The sequence below is a fragment of the Schistocerca serialis genome, chromosome 1 (genome assembly GCF_023864345.2).
Source record: "Schistocerca serialis cubense isolate TAMUIC-IGC-003099 chromosome 1, iqSchSeri2.2, whole genome shotgun sequence".
Classification (NCBI taxonomy): domain Eukaryota; kingdom Metazoa; phylum Arthropoda; class Insecta; order Orthoptera; family Acrididae; genus Schistocerca; species Schistocerca serialis.
This window is the reverse complement of record NC_064638.1, coordinates 650915412-650939694: the sequence shown is the minus strand read 5'-3', so window position 1 is coordinate 650939694 and position 24283 is coordinate 650915412. Positions and strand designations below refer to the sequence as shown.

The following is a 24283-nucleotide window of genomic DNA, read 5'->3' as shown; positions in this document are numbered from 1 at the left end:
CTGTAGTGAGATATTTTACTGTAGAAGTTGCTTAAACAATTTTGTGTTGCTTGGCGATGATCGTTTCGATCACAACAGCTTATGAAGATTTATTTTGTCTGCAATTCCTGAATGGTTATGATTTATCAGGTTCCATTCTGCTACTTCGATGCAGAAATTTACAGCAGATGTTCTTTCGTCAGATCTGTTTTTAGAGCTCATGTATCATACTTTTTCTGATGCATTGATACATACGATGGTTATGAACGAACACTGTATTCGACTTCGCAGGTACTTTGCTTTGAGCAGAGGTCTCTGATGTGCTGTGTGCGATATCGCACTTCTCAAGCATCACAGTGTTTTTGTTTGCACATCTGTGTTGTGAGATATGGAGGACGAGTTGGAGGATCGTGTGCTGTACCAAACATACATATCGCATATGAAACTGATATCGCGGTTTGCTGTTGGCGTTCCCTTGAACACAAATTCTATAAGCTGCATGTGGCGTTTCTTACGAATATATGTCTTGAAACCAGAAGTGTTGTTGTTTAGTGCAATTCTATTTTTAATCTTAATTTATGTACAAGCTCTTGATGTATGGAGTCGTTCTCTGCTCGGTAGATTACAGTATACTGCTTTAGGTCGCTCAGCTGCACAAGTGCAGAAGTTACAGTATTTGGTCAGTGGACCAGTAACTGGAGGAGAAAAATTGAGCTGGGAACTGCGCGAAGGAAATATAGCGGCATATGCAGTTCAAGGTCGGAGGCCACGAATGGAAGACCGTTTTGTTGTGAATGAAGATATTAATAAGACTGGAGTGTCGCTGTACGCAGTATTCGATGGCCACGGAGGCGAGGTTACTATTCCTACAGTTTTCATTATAACTTGTGCTGTCAGTAATTGTAGTTGCACCAGTACCATTTGCTGATTGCACAAATTCTACTTAGGGATTTTGTAAGGGTACTTTGTACAAGTGAGCAGAGCACAGCACCTTTGTTTGCATTTTGAAGATGCTCGATCTAATCAATCTGTAATATTAAAATTGTGGATTTCCTGTCCCAAACTTGAGTTTTGTTTACCGGCAGAGACTTGATACAGTTAACTGAAAGAGAGTTACATATCACAGTTTGCTGCCCTGGTTGAGACATCAGTAGTAATAGTTATTTGTTACTGACAGTTTTACAAAGTAGTAAGTACTGTACGTGTCATAGTATGTAAACAAGCAAGCCTCCAACAGACATAATACGGTTACTACTAATAATATTTACCAGGAAAAACGCGTTTGTAGAGCATATCACTACTGACATTACAACAAACCTTCCTTAGTAATCTTTTCTTCAGCTGTCTGCTGTTTGCGTGAAAGCATTTGAAACAAACAGAATGTTCAGTATCAGAAACATTCCAGGAGGAAAACATATAAATGAAGTACGGTATGCAAGTGTTTAATTTTTTTTTAATTCCCTTCTCCAGTAATTAGTTTCTAAAGATTCTGGTGTTAGGTAGACTATGTATTTTTATGTTTATTTCTGAGCATTATTTTTCCTCTTCACTCTGTTTATTATGTGTGGTAATTTGTTGTTTATGATTCAACCAGCTGTTATGGGATCCTTTAAAGGTAATTCAGGATTGTCCTTGTTTCATGAACTTGTGATCCAATCTTGTATATGTGTATGTCTTTGTCAATAAAGCTAGGTCAGTGTGTGATTGTGTGCCCCTGCCCCTCCTTAAGTCTTTTTTGTTGTGATAGACTGATCTGTAGTTTAAGCCAAGGTCTGGGTTAGTTTTGCACATGAAAATTTGGCTGGGTGTTTGCAAATTCAATGAATGTGAATATAACAGAAAGATTGTGGTAACAGTTTTTTCCAGGAATAGCCATATAAAGAGGAATATTCAGCATGAATTGTCGGCTTTGACCTGTGATATAGGTAACATGTGATACCGGTAAACACAACAAATAATATGGCGACTATAAAGTGATATCAGTGGTGATTTTTTTCAAACTGCTACAGATCAGTTTGTCACTGCAACCAGATATTTTTTTCTAAGTTTCACATTTGTCAGCTTTGCAAACTAACAAGCTATCTGTTACTTTCCAACATAAACTAGACTTTGGCCATAGATACATATCAGTCTGTCACCACAACCATGTTTCAAACTAATATGAACTTGGTTTTGCTTCATCAACTCACAACCACATGGTTTTTTTTTAGGCTAGGCATTAGTGCGAGGTGTCCTGATGAACACTCACCATTCGACATGCATGCAAGGAAATCAGAACGTGCTGAGTGTAAAGACACTTCAGCTATCAAGATATTAGCAGTAATTTTTCAGTGTGTTCGGAATAAAGTTCCTGAATTTACTGCCCTCCAGGAAGCGTGTGGCATGCAAATTATTCTCGGGACTGAGACCTGGCTGAACTGAGATAGGAAGTTCTGAAATATTTAGTGAGGGTTGGAACATGTATCGGAAAGACGGATTGGACACCGTGGGAGATGGTGTCTTCATTGCAGTTGACAAAAATATTGTGTCCACTGAGGTCGAAGTAGGGTGTGATTGTGAAGTTATCTGGACATGTTTAACAGGGCTAGGAGAAATAAAGTTAATTGTTGGGTGTTATTACCAGCCGCCAGGTTCCACTGTGACAGTTCTAGAATCATTCAAAGGGAGTCTACATTCTGTGTCGCAGAAGTACCCGGATCATGCTATATTAGTTGGAGGCGACTTCAACCTACCTAGTATAGACTGGGATGTCTACGGATTCATTACAGGTGGTACAGACAAGCCGTCATGTGAATTACTTTTGAACACATTATCCAAAAACTGTCTAGCAGCTAAATCGACAGCCAATGTGTAATGGAAATATTTTAGATCTGGTAGCCACGAACAGACCAGACATCATTGAGGGGGTCAGTGTTGAGACAGGGATTAGTGATCATGATGTTGTCATTACGACTATGGTTACGAAAGTTAAAAAGTCTGTCAAGAAGGCTAGGAGAGTATTCTTACTAGAAAGAGCAGATAAGCAGTTGTTAGCATCCCACTTAGTAAATGAATCGACTTCATTTACTTCAGGTATGATGGATGTGGAAGGATTATGGGCAAATTTTAAACACATTGTAAATCACACATTGGACAAGTATGTTCCAAATAAGTGGGTTATGGTCGGAAAAGACCCACCGTGGTTTAACAGCGCAGTTCGAAGAATGCTCAGGAAGCAAAGACAGTTGCACTCGCTGTACAAGAAAGATCAGGAGAATGAGGACAGGCAAAAGTTAGTAGAGATTCGTGTTGCTGTAAAAAGAGCGATGCACGAAGCATACAACCCCTAGCACCGTCATACCTTAGCAAAAGATCATGCTGAAAACCCAAGGAAATTCTGGTCTTACATAAAATCGGTAAGCGGGTTGAAGGCTTCCATCCAGTCACTCACTGATCAGTCTGGCCTGGCAGTGGAAGACAGCAAAACGAAAGCTGAAATTTTAAATTCAGCATTTGAGAAATCTTTCACACAGGACGATCATACAAACATACCGCCGTTTGAGTCTCGTACAGATTCCCGTATGGAGGACATAGTGATAGACATCTCTGGGGTTGTGAAGCAGCTGAATGGGTTGAAAATAAATTGCCAGGTCCTGATGGGATTCCAATTCGATTTTACAGAGAGTACTCTACTGCATTGGCTCCTTACTTAGCTTGCATTTATCGCGAATCTCTTGCCCAACGTAAAGTCCCGAGCGACTGGAAAAAAGCGCAGGTGACACCTGTATATAAGAAGGGTAGAAGGATGGATCCTCAAAATTACAGACCAATATCCTTTGTTGCATGATTCTCAAACATATTCTCAGTTCGAATATAATGAATTTCCTGGAGACAGCGAAGTTGCCGTCCATGTATCAGCACAGCTTTAGAAAGCACCGCTTCTGCGAAATGCAACTCGTCCTTTTTTTCACATGATATCTTGTGAACCATGGATGAAGGGTATCAGATGGATGCCTTATTCCTTGACTTCCGGAAACCGTTTGACTCGGTGCCCCACTGCAGACTCCTAACTAAGGTACGAGCGTATGGGATTGGTTCACAAATATGTGAGTGGCTCGAAGACTTCTTAAGTAATAGAACCCAGTACGTTGTCCTCGATGGTGAGTGTTCATCGGAGGTGATGGTATCATCTGGAGTGCCCCAGTGAAGTGTGGTAGGTCCCCTGTTGTTTTCTGTCTACATAAATGATCTTTTGAATAGGGTGGATAGCAATGTGCGGCTGTTTGCTGATGATGCTGTGGTGTACGGGAAGGTGTCGTCGTTGAGTGACTGTAGGAGGATACAAGATGACTTGGACAGGATTTGTGATTGGTGTAAAGAATGGCAGCTAACTCTGAATATAGATAAATGTAAATTAGTGCAGATGTATAGGAAAAAGAATCCCGTAATGTTTGAATACTCCATTAGTAGTGTAGCGCTTGGGCGTAGCATTGCAGAGCGATATGAAGTGGGACAAGCATGTAATGGCAGTTGTGGGGAAGGCGGATAGTCATCTTCGGTTAATTGGTAGAATTTTGGGAAGATGTGGTTCATCTGTAAAGTAGACCACTTGTTGTTGTTGTCGTCTTCAATCCTGAAACTGGTTTGATGCAGCTCTCCATGCTACTCTATCCTGTGCTAGCTTCTTCATCTCCCAGTACTTACTGCAACCTACATCCTTCTGAATTTGCTTAGTGTATTCATCTCTTGTTCTCCCTCTACGATTTTTACCCTCCACGCTGCCCTCCAATGCTAAATTTGTGATCCCTTGATGCCTCAGAACATGTCCTACCAACCGGTCCCTTCTTCTTGTCAAGTTGTGCCACCAACTCCTCTTCTCCCCAATTCTATTCAATACCTCCTCATTAGTTATGAGATCTACCCATCTAATCTTTAGCATTCTTCTGTAGCACCACATTTCCAAAGCTTCTATTCTCTTCTTGTCCAAACTATTTATCATCCAAGTTTCACTTCCATACATGGCTACACTCCATACAAATACTTTCAGAAACGACTTCTTGACACTTAAATCTATACTCGATGTTAACAAATTTTTCTTCTTCATAAACACTTTCCTTGCCATTGCCATTCTACATTTTATATCCTCTCTACTTCGACCATCATCAATTATTTTGCTCCTCAAATAGCAAAACCCATTTACTACTTTCAGTGTCTCATTTCCTAATCTAATTCCCTCAGCATCACCCGACTTAATTCGACTACATTCCATTATCTTAGTTTTGCTTTTGTTGATGTTCATCTTGTATCCTTGTTTCAAGACACTGTCCATTTCGTTCAACTGCTCTACCAAGTCCTTTGCTGTCTCCGACAGAATTACAATGTCATCGGCGAACCTCAAAGTTTTTATTTCGTCTCCAGGGATTTTAATACCTACTCCGAATTTTTCTTTTGTTTCCTTTACTGCTTGCTCAATATACAGATTGAATAACATCGGGGAGAGGCTACAACCTGTCTCACTCCCTTCCCAACCACTGCTTCCCTTTCATGCCCCTCGACTCTTATAACTGCCATCTGGTTTCTGTACAAATTGTAAATAGCCTTTTGCTCCCTGTATTTGACCCCTGCCACCTTCAGAATTTGAAGGAGAGTATTCCAGTCAACATTGTCAAAAGCTTTCTCTAAGTCTACAAATGCTAGAAATGTAGGTTTGCCTTTCCTTAATCTTTCTTCTAAGATAAGTCATAAGGTCAGTTTTGCCTCACGTGTTCCATCATTTCTATGGAATCCAAACTGATCTTCCCCGTGGTCGACATCTACTAGTTTTTCCATTCGTCTGTAAAGAATTCGAGTTAGTATTTTGCAGCTGTGGCTTATTAAACTGATAGTTCGGTAATTTTCACATCTGTCAACACCTCCTTTCTTTGGGATTGGAATTATTATATTCTTCTTGAAGTCTGAGGGTATTTCAACTGTCTCATTCATCTTGCTTACCAGATGGTAGAGTTTTGTCAGGACTGGCTTTCCCAAGGCTGTCAGTAGTTCTAATGGAATGTTGTCTGCTCCCGGGGCCTTGTTTCGGCTCAGGTCTTTCAGTGCTCTGTCAAACTCTTCACACAGTATCGTATCTCCCATTTCATCTTCATCTACATCCTCTTCCATTTCCATAATATTGTCCTCAATTACATCACCCTTGTATAGACCCTCTATATACTGCTTCCACCTTTCTGCTTTCCCTTATTTGCTTAGAACTGGGTTTCCATCTGAGCTCTTGATATTGATACAAGTGCCTCTCTTTTCTCCAAAGGTCTCTTTAATTTTCCTGTAGGCAGTATCTATCTTACCCCTAGTGAGATAAGCCTCTACATCCTTACATTGGTCCCCTAGCCATCCCTGCTTAGCCATTTTACACTTCCTGTCGATCTCATTTTTGAGACGTTTGTATTCCTTTTTGCCTGCTTCATTTACTGCGTTTTTATATTTTCTCCTTTCATCAATTAAATTCAATATTTCTTCTGGTACCCAAGGATTTCTACTAGCCCTCGTCTTTTTACCTACTTGATCCTCTGCTGCCTTCACTATTTCATTCCTCAAAGCTACACATTCTTCTTCTACTGTGTTTCTTTCCCCCATTCCTGTCAATTGTTCCCTTATGCTGTCCCTGAAACTCTACAACCTCTGGTTCTTTCAGTTTATCCAGGTCCCATCTCCTTAAATTCCCACCTTTTTGCAGTTTCTTCAGTTTTAATTTACAGTTCATAACCAATAGATTGTGGTCAGAGTCCACATCTGCCCCTGGAAATGTCTGACAATTTAAAACCTGGTTCCTAAATCTCTGTCTTACCATTATATAATCTATCTGATACCTTCTAGTATCTCCAGGATTCTTCCATGTATACAACCTTCTCTTATGATTCTTGAACCAAGTGTTGGCGATGATTAAGTTACCCTCTGTGCAAAATTCTACCAGATGGCTTCCTCTTTCATTTCTCTCCCCCAATCCATATTCACCCACTGTGTTTCTTTCTCTCCCTTTTCCTACTGACGAATTCCAGTCACCCATGACTACTAAATTTTCGTCTCCCTTCACTACCTGAATAATTTCTTTTATCCCATCATACATTTCATCAATTTCTTCATCATCTGCAGAGCTAGTTGGCATATAAACTTGTACTACTGTAGTAGGCATGGGCTTCGTGTCTATCTAGGCCACAATAATGTGTTCACTATGCTGTTGGAAGTAGCTTACCCGCAGTCCTATTTTTTTATTCATTATTAAACCTACTCGTGCATTACCCCTATTTGATTTTGTATTTATAACCATGTATTCACCTGACCAAAAGTCTTGTTCCTCCTGGCACCGAACTTCACTAATTCCCACTATATCTAACTTTAACCTACGCTCCGATCCGTAGAACGCCAGTTTTCTTTCTCCTGATAACGACGTCCTCTTGAGTAGTCCCCGCCCGGAGATCCAAATGGGGGGACTATTATACCTCCGGAATATTTTACCCAAGAGGACACCATCATCATTTATCCATACAGTATAACTGCATGCCCTCGGGAAAAATTACGGCTGTAGTTTCCCCTTGCTTTCAGCTGTTCGCAGTACCAGCACAGCAAGGCCGTTTTGGTTAGTGTTGCAAGGCCTGATCAGTCAATCATCCAGACTGTTGCCCCTGCAACTACTGAAAAGGCTGCTGCCCCTCTTCAGGAACCATACGTTTGTCTGGCCTCTCAACAGATACCCCTCCGTTGTGGTTGCACCTACGGTACTGCCATCTGTATCCTGAGGCACGCATGCCTCCCCACCAACGGCAAGGTCCATGGTTCCACTTACAAAACACTAATATGACCTATTCTTGAGTACTGCTCGAGTGTTTGGGATCCCTATCAGGTTGGATTGAGGGAGGACATAGAAGCAATTCAGAGGTGGGCTGCTAGATTTGTTACTGGTAGGTTTGATCATCACGTGTTACGGAAATGCTTCAGGAACTCGGGTGGGAGTCTCTGGAGGAAAGGAGGCATTCTTTTCGTGAATCACTACTGAGGAAATTTAGAGAACCAGCATTTGAGGCTGACTGCAGTACAATTTTACTGCCGCCAACTTATATTTCGCGGAAAGACCAAAAAGATAAGATAAGAGAGATTAGGGCTCACACAGAGGCATATAGGCAGTCATTTTTCCCTCGTTCTGTTTGGGAGTGGAACAGGGAGAGAAGATGCTAGTTGTGGTACAAGGTACCCTCCGCCACGCACTGTATGGTGGATTGCGGAGTATGTATGTAGCTGTAGAAACTGACACTTTCCTAATGTAGAACTCGGCCTAATCTACAGATCAATTTGTCACCATAACCAGGTTGTTCTGCTTTCATGTTTGTTGGCCTTGCCAACTAACAACAAGACTGTGAACATACACATCAAAAGGTGATGTTACAGCAACCATTAACATTACCTCAGTGGCTGAAGTCGGCGAGTCCTAAAAAAATATTCCTCTCGACCTGTATAAATGATGTCTACTTTCGCACCATACTTAACACATTTTCATTATGATAGCTAAATTTGTAATTTATATTCAGAAAAGCTGTATCAGGTGATAGACGAGTCTCCAAGTATTTTGGTGTATTTTTTGTGCGTACCTGTAGAAAAGATATAGCTGCAATCAGAAGTTAGGTTTGAACACCACTATGCTTTACTTGGCATCATCTATTGAGCAGACTTACCTAGTCAGTTATTTATATATTTGATTTATTTATTCATTCATCTAGGGATCATCTTAAAATAAGAAATTTGTCATCATAAAACAACAAAAATAACTAGCACAGATATTTATATATGCACAGAATATATAAGTGTAAAATTATGTAGGTAGGATACATGGCTGGCCATGGCCTTGATGAAAGAGCCATCCCGCCATTTGCCAAGTAGGAAAATCTATATCAGATGGGCCAGAAAGAGTAACTCCATCCTCCTGGATATGAGGTCAGTCTCTTAACAACTGCTATACCTCAGTCTGTTGGCTTCTTTTATACACGCACATTTTGCTCAAGGTAACTTATGTTCTACTCTTCATCGGTACAAATCCCGGGGAATTTGTGAATTTATTAATTGGGTATTTCTCTGGTATTGCAGAGAAGTTGCAGCAAAATCTTCATTATATACATTTAGCAATCATGGTGACTTACACAAGAACTACAATGATGTTTCCCACAAAAGAGCTTGAAGTCAGGAAGACAATACAGACATTAAATCATAGAAAATCAGGAGGCATAGATTAGGTTTCAGTCACTGTTCTGGATTTACTCATACTTCCATGGTAGATTATGCACTTTCTAATAATGTAGGACCTACTTACTGACTCTGTCAGATGTTTTAGATAAAACAGATGTGATGGTAATTGGCCTGTAGTTTCCATGTTAGTTTTTGTTTCACCTTTATGTAGAGGAACTACTTTACTTTGTGAGTACAATTAGGAAATAAAATTTTTTGTAAACATTATAAGAACAGCTATCTCAATGCAAAAAATGTTTTGAAAGTTGAAAATTAAAAGTCTTGAGTGCTTAAAAACATTTATTACAGGGATGAACAGTTTCAGTCCAATCTTAGACTACCTTCAGGCCAATCTCCATTGGTAGTGAACAGAAGTGGTGCACGGAGCAGGTATTGCTTGTTGAGAGCAGTTGACATTCATCTCTCAAGAGGTGATACCTGGTCTGTTCACCACCACCACCACCTCCCACTGCCATTGGAGAAAGGTCAGAAGATGGTCTAAAAATACACTCAAATGGGTCACCATTGTAATAAATGTTTTTATGTGATCAAGACTGTTTTAATTTGAACTTGGAAAAATTGAGGAATTATCACTTTTTTCTGCAGTTGAATTTATCATATCAGTCAGTGGCCTTTCCTGCGTGTGACTAAATAAAGTCTCTTGAAGTAGTCCATGTTGTCACTTTCTCATTTAGCCTACAAGTCCCTGTATTTGCAATATGTGTATGTGTGATATTAGTACAACAGAAAAGAACAAAGTTGTAATGGATGTATCAGTAGCCTGAATTCATTATGACACTGAGATGTCAGTGTTAGCTGTGGAGGGTCTTACATATAATAGCTTTTACTGACTGTTTGAATGAAATGCATTGAAGTAATGGGCGTTATATTCAACGAGTAAATATGAGGTCTGCCAGTGATAGAAATCTGGTACCTCTTATACTGCTACTGACAGCACTTTCTCAGTTGGATGTTACATGTCAAGTAATTACAAATTATCATGAAGAAACTAAGACAACATGTTCAGTTATTGTAACTAGCTTTTTTCTTTGTTGTGATCCCTCAAGGATGGTTCCAGATACACAAATGCGTATCAGAGATCTTTCCTGGGAGGGGGGGGGGGGGGGGGGATATCTGCCATCCCTACCTCCCTAATGCTGCAGTGGATGGCAGGGCTGCAGACAGACAGATAGTCTGGTCACAGACTTCTTAGTCTTCTAGTCTAATTAGTTTAAGGACCAAATTCAAATGGAGGCATTTGTTATATAAGTGAATCAAATGAGAAAGATGTTTTGAAAGTGCATGCTGTGTAGAGCAATTGTAGTATAATTGTAGTGGACTCGCAGTATTTTGTTCCACTTTAAAGTAATGGTTCATGTAATGTGAATTGGTTTTCCTTCTGTAAGCAGGACAGTTTTAATGTTCACAGTTATGTTAAGACTGGAAAACTAATTTCATGTTACTTTGAAAAGTTTTTCTAAGGTGTTTGACAAGTGTTACTAAATTCAGTGATAATACCATATGTAGTACAAGAAAATAATAAACTGCTTTTTGTATACTTCTGCACTATGTATTGACTTACGTAGGTGTTGCTCACAATTGCTGAACCAGGCATTCTGTCCAATTTCATCTTGTACTTCTTCAGTTTCTCTGTTTGATTATTGTTTCCTCTTTTTATGTGAGGAGATGGAGTCTTCATAGATTGCCTTAAGTATAAATCATTCAGCTCTTGCTTTTTGTAGCATCTCACATGCTGATATTGCTTGAAGCATTTCAATACATGAAATTCTATTCTTCTGATGCTTCTTTGTCATCTGAACTACTAGAAACTCTGTAGTTTACTTTCTCATTTGGGAATGACTTGCCAACGAGATTGGGTGTCGAGTATACACCCATAAATATGAAATGTCTTATTTACCAGGTGTGGATGTACAGGGCACTTGTTTTGCGGAACCACAGAACTATTACAAATTTTGTGCAGTAACTAAAATAGTGCATCAATACTGTATTCCACATACCTCAGTGAATTTCTGTAAGCATTGTAACCCATTCATTATATTGCAGGCAGTGGCAAAAATACTGGTCCTATATTCTGGGATAAATGGACTTAAAGTTAACACCCAGCCACTCCTGCATAGTTTTTTTAATGGTTCCATAAATCAGCGACTTCTAATGATGCAGTTAGACACACTTCACCAACCGAGAACCATCCTGTGTCTCATATCAACGGGAGGCAAATTAAGGAAATGTTAGGGAGATTTGTGTAATACCCAGAGTTTTCTTTGGTTCTCACCTCTACTACACAGGGGCTGTAGTATTGACAGTTATTTGGATTTCTGCCTAGTCCAAGTATCATTACGGAGAACATGCCAAAGATAGTTGGGCTCCATATGAACGCCGCAGCTCGCCCCCACATGAGGCGCAGTGGCTGTGGCAGTCACATGAGATGATGCTGCCCTCTTAATTCCACAGCCTGGCTGTTGTTAGCTAGTGTCTCACTAGTATCTGAAGCTTTAAGTTACATCCATTGAACAGTAAAATTTTGACCTTGCCTGAGTTATGTTTGTGATCTGGATTGCTCCCTTACTTGTTGTCTACAATTAAGATGACTGCTATGCTCTGAACTTATTTTGGTTATTCATTCACTTCATGAGGTCTGCTGCCATTTAGCTCCAGAACACTTATTTCGTTCTACTGATCTCTATGTTTCCACCATTCTGAATTGTCATAAATTTTGATCTGCCTATGCAGAGTGGGATAGAAAAGGGCCACATAGACATACCACTGAAAGGCCAAGCAGTGATAGTTCGTACTGTTTGCAAAGCAGACAAAATCATTGACGAGGATAGTAGTTGAGGTGCCTTCGTTATCACTGGTGCATGACTCACAGCATTTTGCGTAACACACCCGTTTTAGGCAGTTCATGGTCATTTTTGCTTGAACACTAACCAATTAACTGCAAATTAGCCTCACTGACATTGTTTTAATTTCAGTACCTGCTACATTATAACTATTGCAAGTTCCCTTTAAGACCAGAAATTACAGTGCTCAAGAAAGTGATTTGTGTAAATAAGGAGAGAGAAACTTCTCTTTCTGAATTACCCAAACATTTTGTGTTACAATATACTTGTTTAGCCATTTTTACAGCTTAAAGGCATATTCTAAATGGAAAAAAATACTGTAAAGTAGTTAATATTTCTCAATTTTATCAGAAATTTTGGTTCGTTACTTAGTTAACCACACAAGGGCCCTAAAGATGGAGAAATCGCATATTACAAAATATTCACATTACGTGACAAATCTTCTGTACATTAGTTTGTTTGCTAAAAAACTGCCAACGTAGTAGGATCATCTTGCCACCAATAAATCATTTAGGATACTTTATTAGAAGTTAAACATTTTATGAATGCTGGCAAGTGGTTAAAAAGGTGGAATCTTGGATAAAATATATATATTTCTGGATGAGTAAATGATTTTAAGTTATTACGTATGTTGTTGTTATTCGTAGTATTGATTCCATGAACAGTTTTCTTATAAAATGAAGACATTATTAATAAACATAATATTTTTCATTCATATCAAGAGCACTGTAAACATATGTCCATTTCTTATTTTTGAACAGTATCCTAAAATATTAATCATTTGCCTTATTAACTGTTGTCTTCACCTCAGTGGGATTTGATTTTCTATCACTGTCAATACTAATATAGACATAAGGCTAGAGCCTTTTGAATATTGGTTTTGTAACTAATTAGACCTGCCTATTTCTTGGTTTATAATTAATTAGACCTGTCTGTAAAGATAATATCAACATCAGTTTTTGAGCAATTGCTTATCCTAGTGCGTAAGTTAACAATATGAATTATGGGAAGAGGGAGACTGCGAAAAGAGCTCTTTTGTAGATGGTTACTGTGTGATCTTCGAAGGGCTCTCCACTTTTTTTTTACCAACACCTCCAATCAATTGCCCCTGGCTAAGATTCCCATATCAAGTACACAAACCACTTCCTTCATCACCTCTTAACTGTTCCTACCATATTACCTCCCAGATCCCTACTCATCACTGTTGAACCCTCTCCTTTTACATCATCCTCCCCTGTGTCTTTGCTCTTGCCACTTTTGAATCATACCTCATAATGTCTTACAGATTCCAAACCCACCAGCTCATTCATTATGCACCTGACAAAGTATATCCTTCAACTATAACTATGCTCTTGCAAGGGGGAGGCAGGCAAATCAGTGACACAGCTGTGGGAACCTGTATGGCGTCCCAATGTGCTAACATTTTTTTGATTCATCAATCTTGTGGCTGGTTTGATATAGCCTGCCATGAACTCCTCTCCTGTGCCAATCTCTTCAGACAGAGTAGCATTTGCCTTCTACACTTTCAGTTGTTTGTCGGATGTATTCCAATCTCTGTATTCTGCTGCAGTTTCTTCTTTCTACAGCTCCCCATAATAACATGGACATTATTCTCTGGTATCTTAACACATGTCCAATTGTCCTATCCCTTCTTCTTGTGTGTTTAAAGTCAACTTAATTTCAAATATTGTTATGTAGCACCACTTCTCAAATGGTTAGATTCTTTTCTTTTCTGGTTTTCTCACAGTACTTGATTTACGACCACACAATGTTGTGCTCCAAATGTACATTCTCAGAAATTTCTTCCTCAAATAAAGGTCTATGTTCGATGATAGTAGACTTCTTTTGGCCAGGAATGCCTTCTTTCTTTGTGCTAGTTTACTTTTGTCCTCCTTGCTTCGTCCATTCAACACGTCTATAATTTTTCTTCACTTTCAATGAGGATAGCAGTGTCAGCAACAACTGTTTATTCCTAAGGCCAAACTGAGTGTCATCTGACAAATCCATGATTTTCTTTTCCATCCTTTTTATGGGATGTATAAAGGAAACCTTCCTGACCACACCAAGATTCTAAACCCCATTTCTGATTCAGGTTTATTGATGCAAGCTTCACAATATGGATGCAGGGCTAAGAGACATTATCCTCCTCCCGTCAAAGTGGAGGAGGATGAGATTAGTGTTTAACGTCCCGTCGACAACGAGGTCATTAGAGACAGAGCGCAAGCTCGGATGAGGGAAGGATGGGGAAGGAAGTCGGCCGTGCCCTTTCAAAGGAACCATCCCGGCATTTGCCTGAAGCGATTTAGGGAAATCACGGAAAACCTAAATCAGGATGGCCGGAGACGGGATTGAACCGTCGTCCTCCCGAATGCGAGTCCAGTGTGCTAACCACTGCGCCACCTTGCTCGGTCCTCCCGTCAAAGTCTCAATGCCTTCTCTCCTATCTACTTCACTTGGTCCTCCCTAGCCCAGTGTGCCGTTTTCTTGGATGATGTCTTCGATGGTTCCATAAAAACTCTGTCCCTGTCAAGACACATAATCAGAAACAGACCTCAATTTTAATAGCCGCAATCCCTTCCATACTAGAATGTCTCTGTCACATGTTGTGGATTGTGCATCTACAGGGAGGACCAATTCCTTGCCCTGTATGCTGAAGATCATTCTAAAGTCTGCAGTGACAGGCAATACCCTCCAGACCTTGTCTCCAAACAGATCTGCACATATCCTCACATGCCCTTACTCCTTCAACCAATCCCATGAATGAGCTGCAGAGGAACAACCCAATATCACTCTGGACCATAACCAGCTGGTGTCTTCCTCAGGGCATAGATAAGCTTTCCTTATTCCCTGAAATAAGGATCACCCTTCTCATCTCTCCCAAGGCTGTATTTTGTCATTCACACAGTCAAGAAATATTCAGGTCCACGCTTATGCGACACTTGCTTCAAACTATGTACCAGATCGGTCATATTCCTGTGAAAGACCCAGTTGCAAGACCTGTCTTTTGCACTCACTCAGTACATCTTACTACAGTCTGATTACAGCAACATTCTGCCCTGTCACAGACAGGAACACCTGTGAAAGCAGTCATGTCGTATTCCAGTTCTGGTGTAACTTTTAAATAGCCCTTCATGTGGACAAGACAATGACCAGCAGCCTACCCTGTTGATGTGCCAAAAGTGGAGTTCACCACATAGAAGCATAACATCCTTGACCTCTTTGGCTGCGTCAGAACCCCTGTCATGTGGATCCTCCTCTCCCTGCCCCTCCTGCCCCTGTACCAGCTTTTTTGACTTACATGGATGGATGGTACCCATGCAACTTATCCTTTGATCTTGCAACGCTTGTAACCTCAAACTCCAGTAGCCGTGTTTACATCCATTTCCACCTATCTTTGTGCATCTCCCGGCTGCCACACTTCTTCATTCTACCCTCCCTCAATCTCTCCCTCCCTCTCTACCCTCTCTTGTCTGCAACCACAGTGGGGCTTGTTTCTCCAATCTCTCTCTTCCTGTATATTGATCTCACTCTCCCAATTAAATCCTCTTCTTCATTGCATGTTACACACGCCTTCTGCCTGTCCCAGTGCAAGCTCAATGGCACCACCTTTCCTATCCTGCCCCATTGCTGCCTGTTGCCTCTCACTCCCAAATTTCAGCCATCCTTCACTCCACTCCTCTTTGTCATCTTTGCATCTTTTTTCCTCTCACCCTGCCAGTACAATGAAACAGACTGTATATGATGTTGAAGTGAAGTGTTACTTCTAAGTAATTACACGATATCTACTCAGAGGAAATTTCCACCATACACTCTCTTAGCACTTCCTGCTCTAAGATGAATTGTGCTGCTGCCAATATGTTGAGGGTCTATTTTAAAAAAGTAGTATCCCTACAATCCACAAAACTGATGTCTTTCCACTAACAGCTCCTATAGAGCTTGAAAGCTTGCTTATTACTTAATGGAAACAAACACCACAGTGTTCTGATAGGTCATTTGATAAAATTGAAAGGAGATTACAGAAATCCTAAGCTGTTATGTGGAACACTGGAGCGGAGTAGATAATTTTGAAAATATCACATTCTTGTTGGGTTTGCAAGCTGGCTACACAAATCACCGATGTTTTATTTGCTTAGTTAGTTATGGGACAACAAGGATGCTGGGAGGTTCTACAGACGTGTTAAGTAACCGACAAGAGATGAGCTGGTAGTTGTTCATGAAAATTTGACATGTCGACCATTTGTGTTTCAGGAAATGATTCTCTTCCCACCTCTGCATATAAAACCGAGACTTAGCTATTCACCAAAGCATTGGAGCCTACTTCTAATCATCTCAAGAATATGAAAACTCTCTCCCCAGTATTACCAGGAACAAAACCTAGTAAGGTGTAATTTCCATTGGCTCCAAATGAGGAAGTTAATACATGTCAAAGAACTCAGGTTCCCCACTTATATTGAAATGTGTTAGAGTCAAACTTGGATGTTTACTCAGAATGACAGCAAGGCATTAAAAGAGTAGTAGTTGGTGTCAAACGGAGTGCAAGAAACGGATAATCGTGACAGATTAGCAGTAACCTAATGTATGTGAGCATGAGTCGAAGAACCACCTTCTTGAGACTGAGTATTGATTTTCTTCATGACATTTTCATGATAAAGGGTGATTTTTCATTACTTTCAAAGTAGAGCAACTTCTAAGTGACTGTATCTAATTCATTACTTGTATCCAAAAAAGTACGTTACAAGGTCAATCCATATGAAGTGGGCCAGTGATGCTTGCTTGACCATTTTTAAATATTTTAAACTTTTTTAGTATGTGATTACCCTATATTTGAGAAGTTCAAAACAGTTTTTTAAAATAATTTGTCTTGCACCTTTTCTGTACTGTGGCCATTTTTATTTGTAGGTGTGCGACAATTTTTCAGTCTGGAGACATTAGTGAAAATTTGAATGTATCTGCGCTCGGTTAAGTTACAACGTTGCAGTTGACATGATTGTTTTTAGAAAAGTGTCCTCTGTAACATGGTCTATTACACAAAATACCCTAAATTAAAAAATAACCAGTCAATATGACCTCCAAAGTTTGGTATCCAAATTTTCAAAAATCCACTTTTTAGGCCCAAAAATGACAAACAAGGAGTGCTTTATTAGTGTATATTTTTTCCTATTGTTAGATATCATAAAATACTAGCTTCATATAGAGCAAGAACACTTACAAACATTTCCTTAATTTTTTTATGAATTTTAGAAATTTGAAAATTTTCGTTTTTTGTTAAGTTTGAGGTTAGTTATCTCAGGTTGGACTGAATATAAAAATATGTTTTTTGCACAGTTTGTAAGCCTATATGATAGCAATGTACTGTATTGATATCTGACTGTGAACAAAGATATGAATTTTTGAAAATGAGGAGATAATTCACATTACTCTACAACTAATCTTATGGCTGTTGCCTATTTAAATGGTTTATTGTTTCATTGTGATAAAATTTGATTGTGACATATATTTAGTTAACACCACCACCCAATGTTCATTTAGTTTATTTATTTTTAATAATGCAATATTAAACAATAGGAGTTTTCACTTTTGTTCGATGGTAATAAAAATGCCCATTTACATTTAGGTTTATTGACAATAAAGAAGTACATTATTGCTGGGTGTGGCATTGTAGAACTATATTATTACTGGGTGTGGCATTGTTGTATTCAGTCTGTTCTGAAACCTCTGTTAGAGTGGATGTACGTACTTCATCGAGAGTGTAGAATGTGTTACGTGCGTTGTTGTGGGTGTAATCTGTAATTAATTTTGAAAGATTAACTGGAATGCAATAACATGAATGAACAGTGCTCTGTTGGACAGATAGCAAGTGAAGTGTGTCACAAAACAGTTTACGTGTCAGTTTCAAAAAACTTGAAAAATGTCAATGACTTTAATGAAGTTAGACAAACTTTGTTCAAATCCCGAGTAAGTTGTTCTGTAACATCAGTGTGTTAGTGTCATGAAAAGAAATATATTCAGAAGTACAACCACATTTTTGGAAGAAAGTGCTGTAATCCACTTAAAATTCGTAAGAAGCCTATTACTAAAGGTTTGAGGGAATAAAACTTGAACATTTGCCCTTGTTATGTTGGAGTGAAACAGCTTCTAAAGCGAAATATAAAGTGATTCCAGGAAATTCCCTCTATCCAAATTGTTACTCAAAAATATTTGTTGTCAATCCAGAACCAGAATCATGTAACCTTGTTAATGACACTTATATTCCTAATGAGGAAGCTGTTAGCATATTGGATTTTGCTTGTTGTAAGTCAGACGTATCTCGTGCTTCGAAAATAAAGAAAAATAATGGTAGCTATTGAAAATAAGGTACAACAAATTTCAGACAAAATTAGAAAAGACTGGGAATCATGTTTTAATAATACCGATACATCCAACACTGAATATTTGAGCTTAATAGAGAAATTAAAAATTAAATATTCAGTGACATCTAAAGAGGAAAAAGTTAAAATTTTAAGATTGCTCCCTGGCTAGTGGTCAAGAGAACAAATAGGCCTAGTTCATGAATTCAGTGTTTCTCTTCATTTGATTAAACTAACTTGAAAATTAGTGAAAGAGCAAGGCATTCTTCCAGTTTTAGGAAAGAAGAAAGGAGTAGGTATAAGTGAAGAAACAAAACAGTTCACGTGTCAGTTTCAAAAAACTTGAAAAAGCAGTTTTTTGAAGATGATGAAAACAGTAGAATGTGCCCAGGTTGCAAAGATAGCAAAAGAGTTGTTATAAATGGAGTTAAAGTAACAAAGCAGAAATGACTAGTGCTATCAAGTTTAAATAAAGTTTATGTAGCTTTCAAAAATTCTCATCCTGAATGCGAAATTGGAATGTCAAAATTTTGTGACCTCCACCCTAAGTGGTGTATTTTGGCCGGATCCTCAGGGACACACTCCATATGTGTTTGTCAAACTGATGATTGCGGGTGCAAAACTCAGTGATCTTAACTACAAAGAGTTACTAGATTTAATGGTCTGTGACACTAACAGTTATGAGTGCATGATGAGTTTTTGTAATAAATGCCCTGGTAAGGAAACCATTATTGAATTGTTTCATGAATATGATATGTTTCATGAATATGATATGTTTCATGAATATGCCAGACAGTATTACTTTCAAACAGTGGGTCTCAACTGACAGGGCAGAAATGATAATAGTGGTTAAATCTCAGGAAGAATAGCCTACTTGGAATCTGTAATTGATAACTTACAAAAACTCAAAAGTCACCACTATGTTTCTAAAATCCAAAGTAAGTTTTTGAAGGACGAAAAAGCACAACTTCGTGAAACTGAATTCATAGTGATAGCTGATTTTGCAAAAAAATTACATTTGTGATTCAGGATGCAATACAAGGGTACCACTGGGTCAATGACCAGGCAACAGTGCATCCATTTATTCTCTACTTTAAAAATGAGAAAGATGAAATTTGCAGTTCTTCAGTTTGCATTCTAAGCGACTATTTGGAGCACAACACTTTGGCTGTACATGTGTTTCAAAAGTATGTAATAAATTACATAAAAGAAAATTTTCCCAAGGTTGAGAAGCTGATATACTTTTCAGATGGAAGTGGTAGTCAGTATAAGCACAAAAAGAATTTTTCAAATCTGTGCAACCACAAAGTAGACTTTGGGTTGGAGGCTGAATGGCACTTTTTTGCATCTTGCCATGGTAAAAATGCATGTGATGGAGTAGGAGGTACAACAAAACGTGAAGTAAGTAATACCAGCCTACAAAAACCAACCACAGACCAAATTCTCACAGTACAGGACATGTATGTCTTTTGCAAGGATAATATTAAAGGCATTACCTATTTTCTGATCAAGAAATAAGAAGTGGTTCTGCATATGAAAACACCACTTCAAACCAGATTTGAAAACAAGACATTTCCACAAATTCCTTGGCATTACAGAAAACTTAGTTCAGTGCTGTGTAACATCAGAAACCAAAATTTATGAGGATCATTGTGTCAGTAAAATTACATCTCTTTCTTTAACATTGAATGACTGAAAAGAGTAATGTTTTTGTGCATTTTTCCACCCTGCTGGCCCAAGAACATCATTCAAGAAATGGATACCAATGAAAAATGTTTAAAAGAAACTTTCAGTGCTTGAACTTTCTACAGCAACTAGGAGGTCTATTCTATATCACAGAAACTGTCTGAAGAAATAAGTATTCTTAACATTCACCACCAGGTTTAGGAACAGTCACATCTCGAAGGATGTTAATTGAAAATATTTATTTTAAGTATGTCAAAATAATATAAATGTTAATTTCAGTGATGTTTCCACATTTTGTATATAATTCCATACCTTACCTCAATAATAATAATGGTTTATATCCCACCAATATCACACATGAATAGGCAACAGCCATAAGATCAGTTGTAGAGTATTGTGAATTATCTCCTCATTTTCAAAAATTCATATCTTTGTTTACAGTCAGATATCAATGTTGAAATTTTTACAGTACGTTGCTATCATATAGGTGTACAAACTGTGCAAAAATCAATTTTTATATTCAGAGAAGTTTGTGGTACAACTTGACTAGAAGAAGGGATTGGTTGGTAGGACATGTCCTGAGGCATCAAGGGATCACAAATTTAGCATTGGAGAGCTGCGTGGAGGGTAAAAACCGTAGAGGGAGACCAAGAGATGAATACACTAAGCAGATTCAGAAGGATGTAGGTTGCAGTAGGTACTGGGAAATGAAGGAGCTTGCACAGGATAGATTAGCATGGAGAGCTGCATCAGACCAGTCTCAGGACTGAAGACCACAACAACAACATATTCAGTCCCACCTGAGATAACTAACCCCAAACTTTACAAAAAATGAAAATTTTCAAATCTCAAAAATTCATAAAAAATTAAGGAAACATTTGTAAGTGTTCTTGCTCTATATGAGGCTAGTAGTGTATGATACCTGACTATAGGAAAAAAATAGACTCTCATAAATCACTCCTTGTTTGTTATTTTTGGGCCTAAAAAGGGGATTTTTGAAAATTTGGATACCAAATTTTGGAGATCATTTTGACCGGTTATTTTTGAATTTAGGTATTTTGTATAATAGACAATGTTGTAGAGGACACTTTTCTAAAAACAATCATGTCAATTGCAATGTTGTGACTTAACCCAGTGCAGAGATATTCATATTTTTGCTAACGTCTTTAACTGAAACATTGTCGTGCGCTCACAAACGAAAATGGCCACGATTCAGTAGAGGTGAAATGTATAATATTTCTAAAAACTGTTTCGACCTTCTCAATTATAGGGTAATCACATATAAACAAATTAAAATATTTAAAAATGGTCAAGCAACCAACTTAATTTTTATTGCACCACTTCATTTGGATTGACCCTAAGGCAATGTTGCATTACCATATAAATTTGGTTAGGTAGACACATTTTCTGATTTTTTTTTCTTTTTTATAATTTCTCCTAACATGAAAAATGATGTGAATGTTGATGTTTTAACACCATCAGCATTAGATACATCCAAAAACGTATGTTGACCAAAATCTATATTACATAACAATTCTCAGTGTTCTTAAAAGTATGTGATTTTCTCATGAATGGTCCAGCCCCTCCTTTCTCTGTAGCTGCTGTATAAAAATAATATTCTAACCAAAATCCTGTAACAACATATATACCCCAGTGGTCCTACAAAAGCCTAATTTAAATATATAAGCCTGTACAATAGAGTCTCAATATTCTGAATCCTGGAATTATGAGTTTCCCATGAATACGAGCCTCCAAAAAAATAAGAAAAGAGCTACTATACAGCGCAGCGATCCTTGATCCATTTCCCCGACCCACTCATAGCTAAACGCCTGTCTAACAACTCGCTACTCTTAGTTGTGTTGGTGTCAATCACCCCATGCATATGCTTCTCCTGATTTTTAATTGTTTAAACAAGCAAACCTTTTGTGAAAAGTGTTGGTACAGTACACTGTTGTGTTTTGTTTCCTTAGTTGACTGTATTTGATTGTACACCTACAGATGAGTGCTGTAACAAACGAAAGGAAATTTAATTTGTGACTTTGAATGTTAAGTGGAAGCACAGAAGTTACTTGAGAAAGGATAAACAGTAAAGATAGTTTTTCTCGAGTACAGTGTCATTGAAGCTAACGTTGTGACTGGCTAAGAAACTGACTGAATTAAAACAGTTTCTTTGAAAGAAATAATCTCTTAACCAAAAAACTTGAAAGAAATTGGAGTTTGACAAAGCAATTGAGGCCTTGTTCATGTGACTTATTCTTTTCAACATCGTTTCCTTTCCTTTCCCCACATAAATTTTGATAGTTCAAGTATTCAATAATTCAAGGTGGTCATGGTTCCTTTCATTTTGAACTATCAAGAGTGTACTGTAATAGGAGGCACTGCACATTGCATACAGTGAAGTTGCAGTAATAACAAATGCTAAATTAGTGAATTTACAAATGTTACCATGTTTGTGGTGACGATGAATATCATGAATATCATCGGAAACTTAACAAACCTGGTTATCATTCAGTCGTACTTTACAAATGAATGAACACTTTAGAAATGGGCCCAGATCACACCTGGACAGTGGTCCATGGCCAGAGACATCATATCTGCTGAACTGTGTGTTGTGTGATGATATAATTTTGCATGTACTTGCAGTATTATTTGCTGATACTACCTGCAAAATGTGATGCAAATGGAGTTAATATTAAGGAAGTAATAAATTAAAATTCATGCCTTCAGACTCAGGCTCCATCCCTAAAATGTCAAATAATGATCACGAAGAGCCAGGATACCAGAAGAAAAATGAAATGTATGTGCAAACTTATACATGCCATTAGTGGAGTGGTTTATTTTGGCAAAGAAAAGGGAACTTTGGATTACAGGAACAGAGTAAGAGGGGTACAAGACTGGTAGGTTTCTGTGATCAATATGAGATGATAATTATTAAAATAATCCATGAATGCTCTGAAAGAAGACAATATATGTTTTCATTTAGTTGTCATTTACCCAAAGGTCACCTCACAATGATGTGGGAGTTGTGAGGATAATACAATGCAAATCAGTAACCCAAAATCTAAAACACACAGAAAACATAACGTATTTTATCTTGTACAACTGAAAATACAGACAGAAAGAACCTTAACAAAAAGAAGTAAGATGAAAGGTCACATGGGAATAAGAAATTGAATTGTGCTGAAAGTAAACCCAAAGATTCTCAGAATCTATTAATCCCAGGAAAATTGGTGATTTTCCTCAATTTATAATGTATCGTTGACTTTTAAATGGTCTGTTGTGCCATATCAAGAATATTCCAGGTCAACTAATATAATTGAGGCAGCGTTGTGGAAGTGGGATTCAAGCCCAGACATAATTACCTGTATCTGGAAGTTGATGGTGATCACAAACGAATTCTACCAAAATATAGAATCTTTGTTTCCCATTGTTGTTGCAAGAGGTGGGTCCCTCTCATCCTAGGGTCCGAGCGACCTGCTGCCCTTTCTAATTTTTCCCACCCTATCCCTTTTTTCCCCTTGGAGAAGTAAATTAATAGACCCCAAACCTGCGTCTGTCAGCTAATTGAACGTGAGTACTGACCAGTCACCCCCCCCCCCCCCCCCCTCTCTCTCTCTCTCTCTCTCTCTCTCTGTAATTTTATAAATATACAGGTGCTAAAAAAAAAAAAAAGTGTTGAATACCTTGAGAGGTGGTAGTACTCACTGAAACAAGAAAAATAAGTCCAATAAGCACGGGTCTGGAAATGCATATATTCCGAGATAAGCACTTGTTTATAGGGAGGGCTGTACAATGCTTGGTTGCAGATATTAGCACAGTCGTCGCATTGGCACTCCATCAGCTGTGTCAGCAAGGTGTTATGTTGTCTAACTCACAATACTCTACCTATCATTAGGTGCTCTGCAGTCAGTTGTGTGGTTCAAGTTGTGCCGCAGGCTGTTTTAGCTTTCCTCATGTTTGTGTGTCTTATTGGACAGTATTGTCAACCTTGGGTATGTGTCATGGCATTTTACCTTCTTCCAAACGCAGATTCACTAAGTGTTTACTGCTATTGCATGTAGTACACTTACATTTTCTCCCTTCCATTGCTTGTTAGCAATCGAAGTCTACTACTGGGCAAATGAAATGGCAGATATGATATTCTGGTATGGTTTGACAAATGGA

The 24283-nt window shown here is 38.4% G+C and overlaps 1 protein-coding gene across 1 annotated transcript in view; it reads left to right on the top strand.

The window, feature by feature from the left end:
* The first annotated feature begins 300 nt into the window (after positions 1-300).
* LOC126479091 (protein phosphatase 1L) overlaps positions 301-24283 on the top strand; it is an 87968-nt gene continuing 63985 nt past the window's right edge. Inside the window, exon 1 of the mRNA XM_050103754.1 lies at positions 301-835. Within this exon, the coding sequence (XP_049959711.1) occupies positions 368-835 (468 nt within the window). The 5' untranslated portion in view covers positions 301-367. The remainder of the gene's footprint in view (positions 836-24283) is intronic.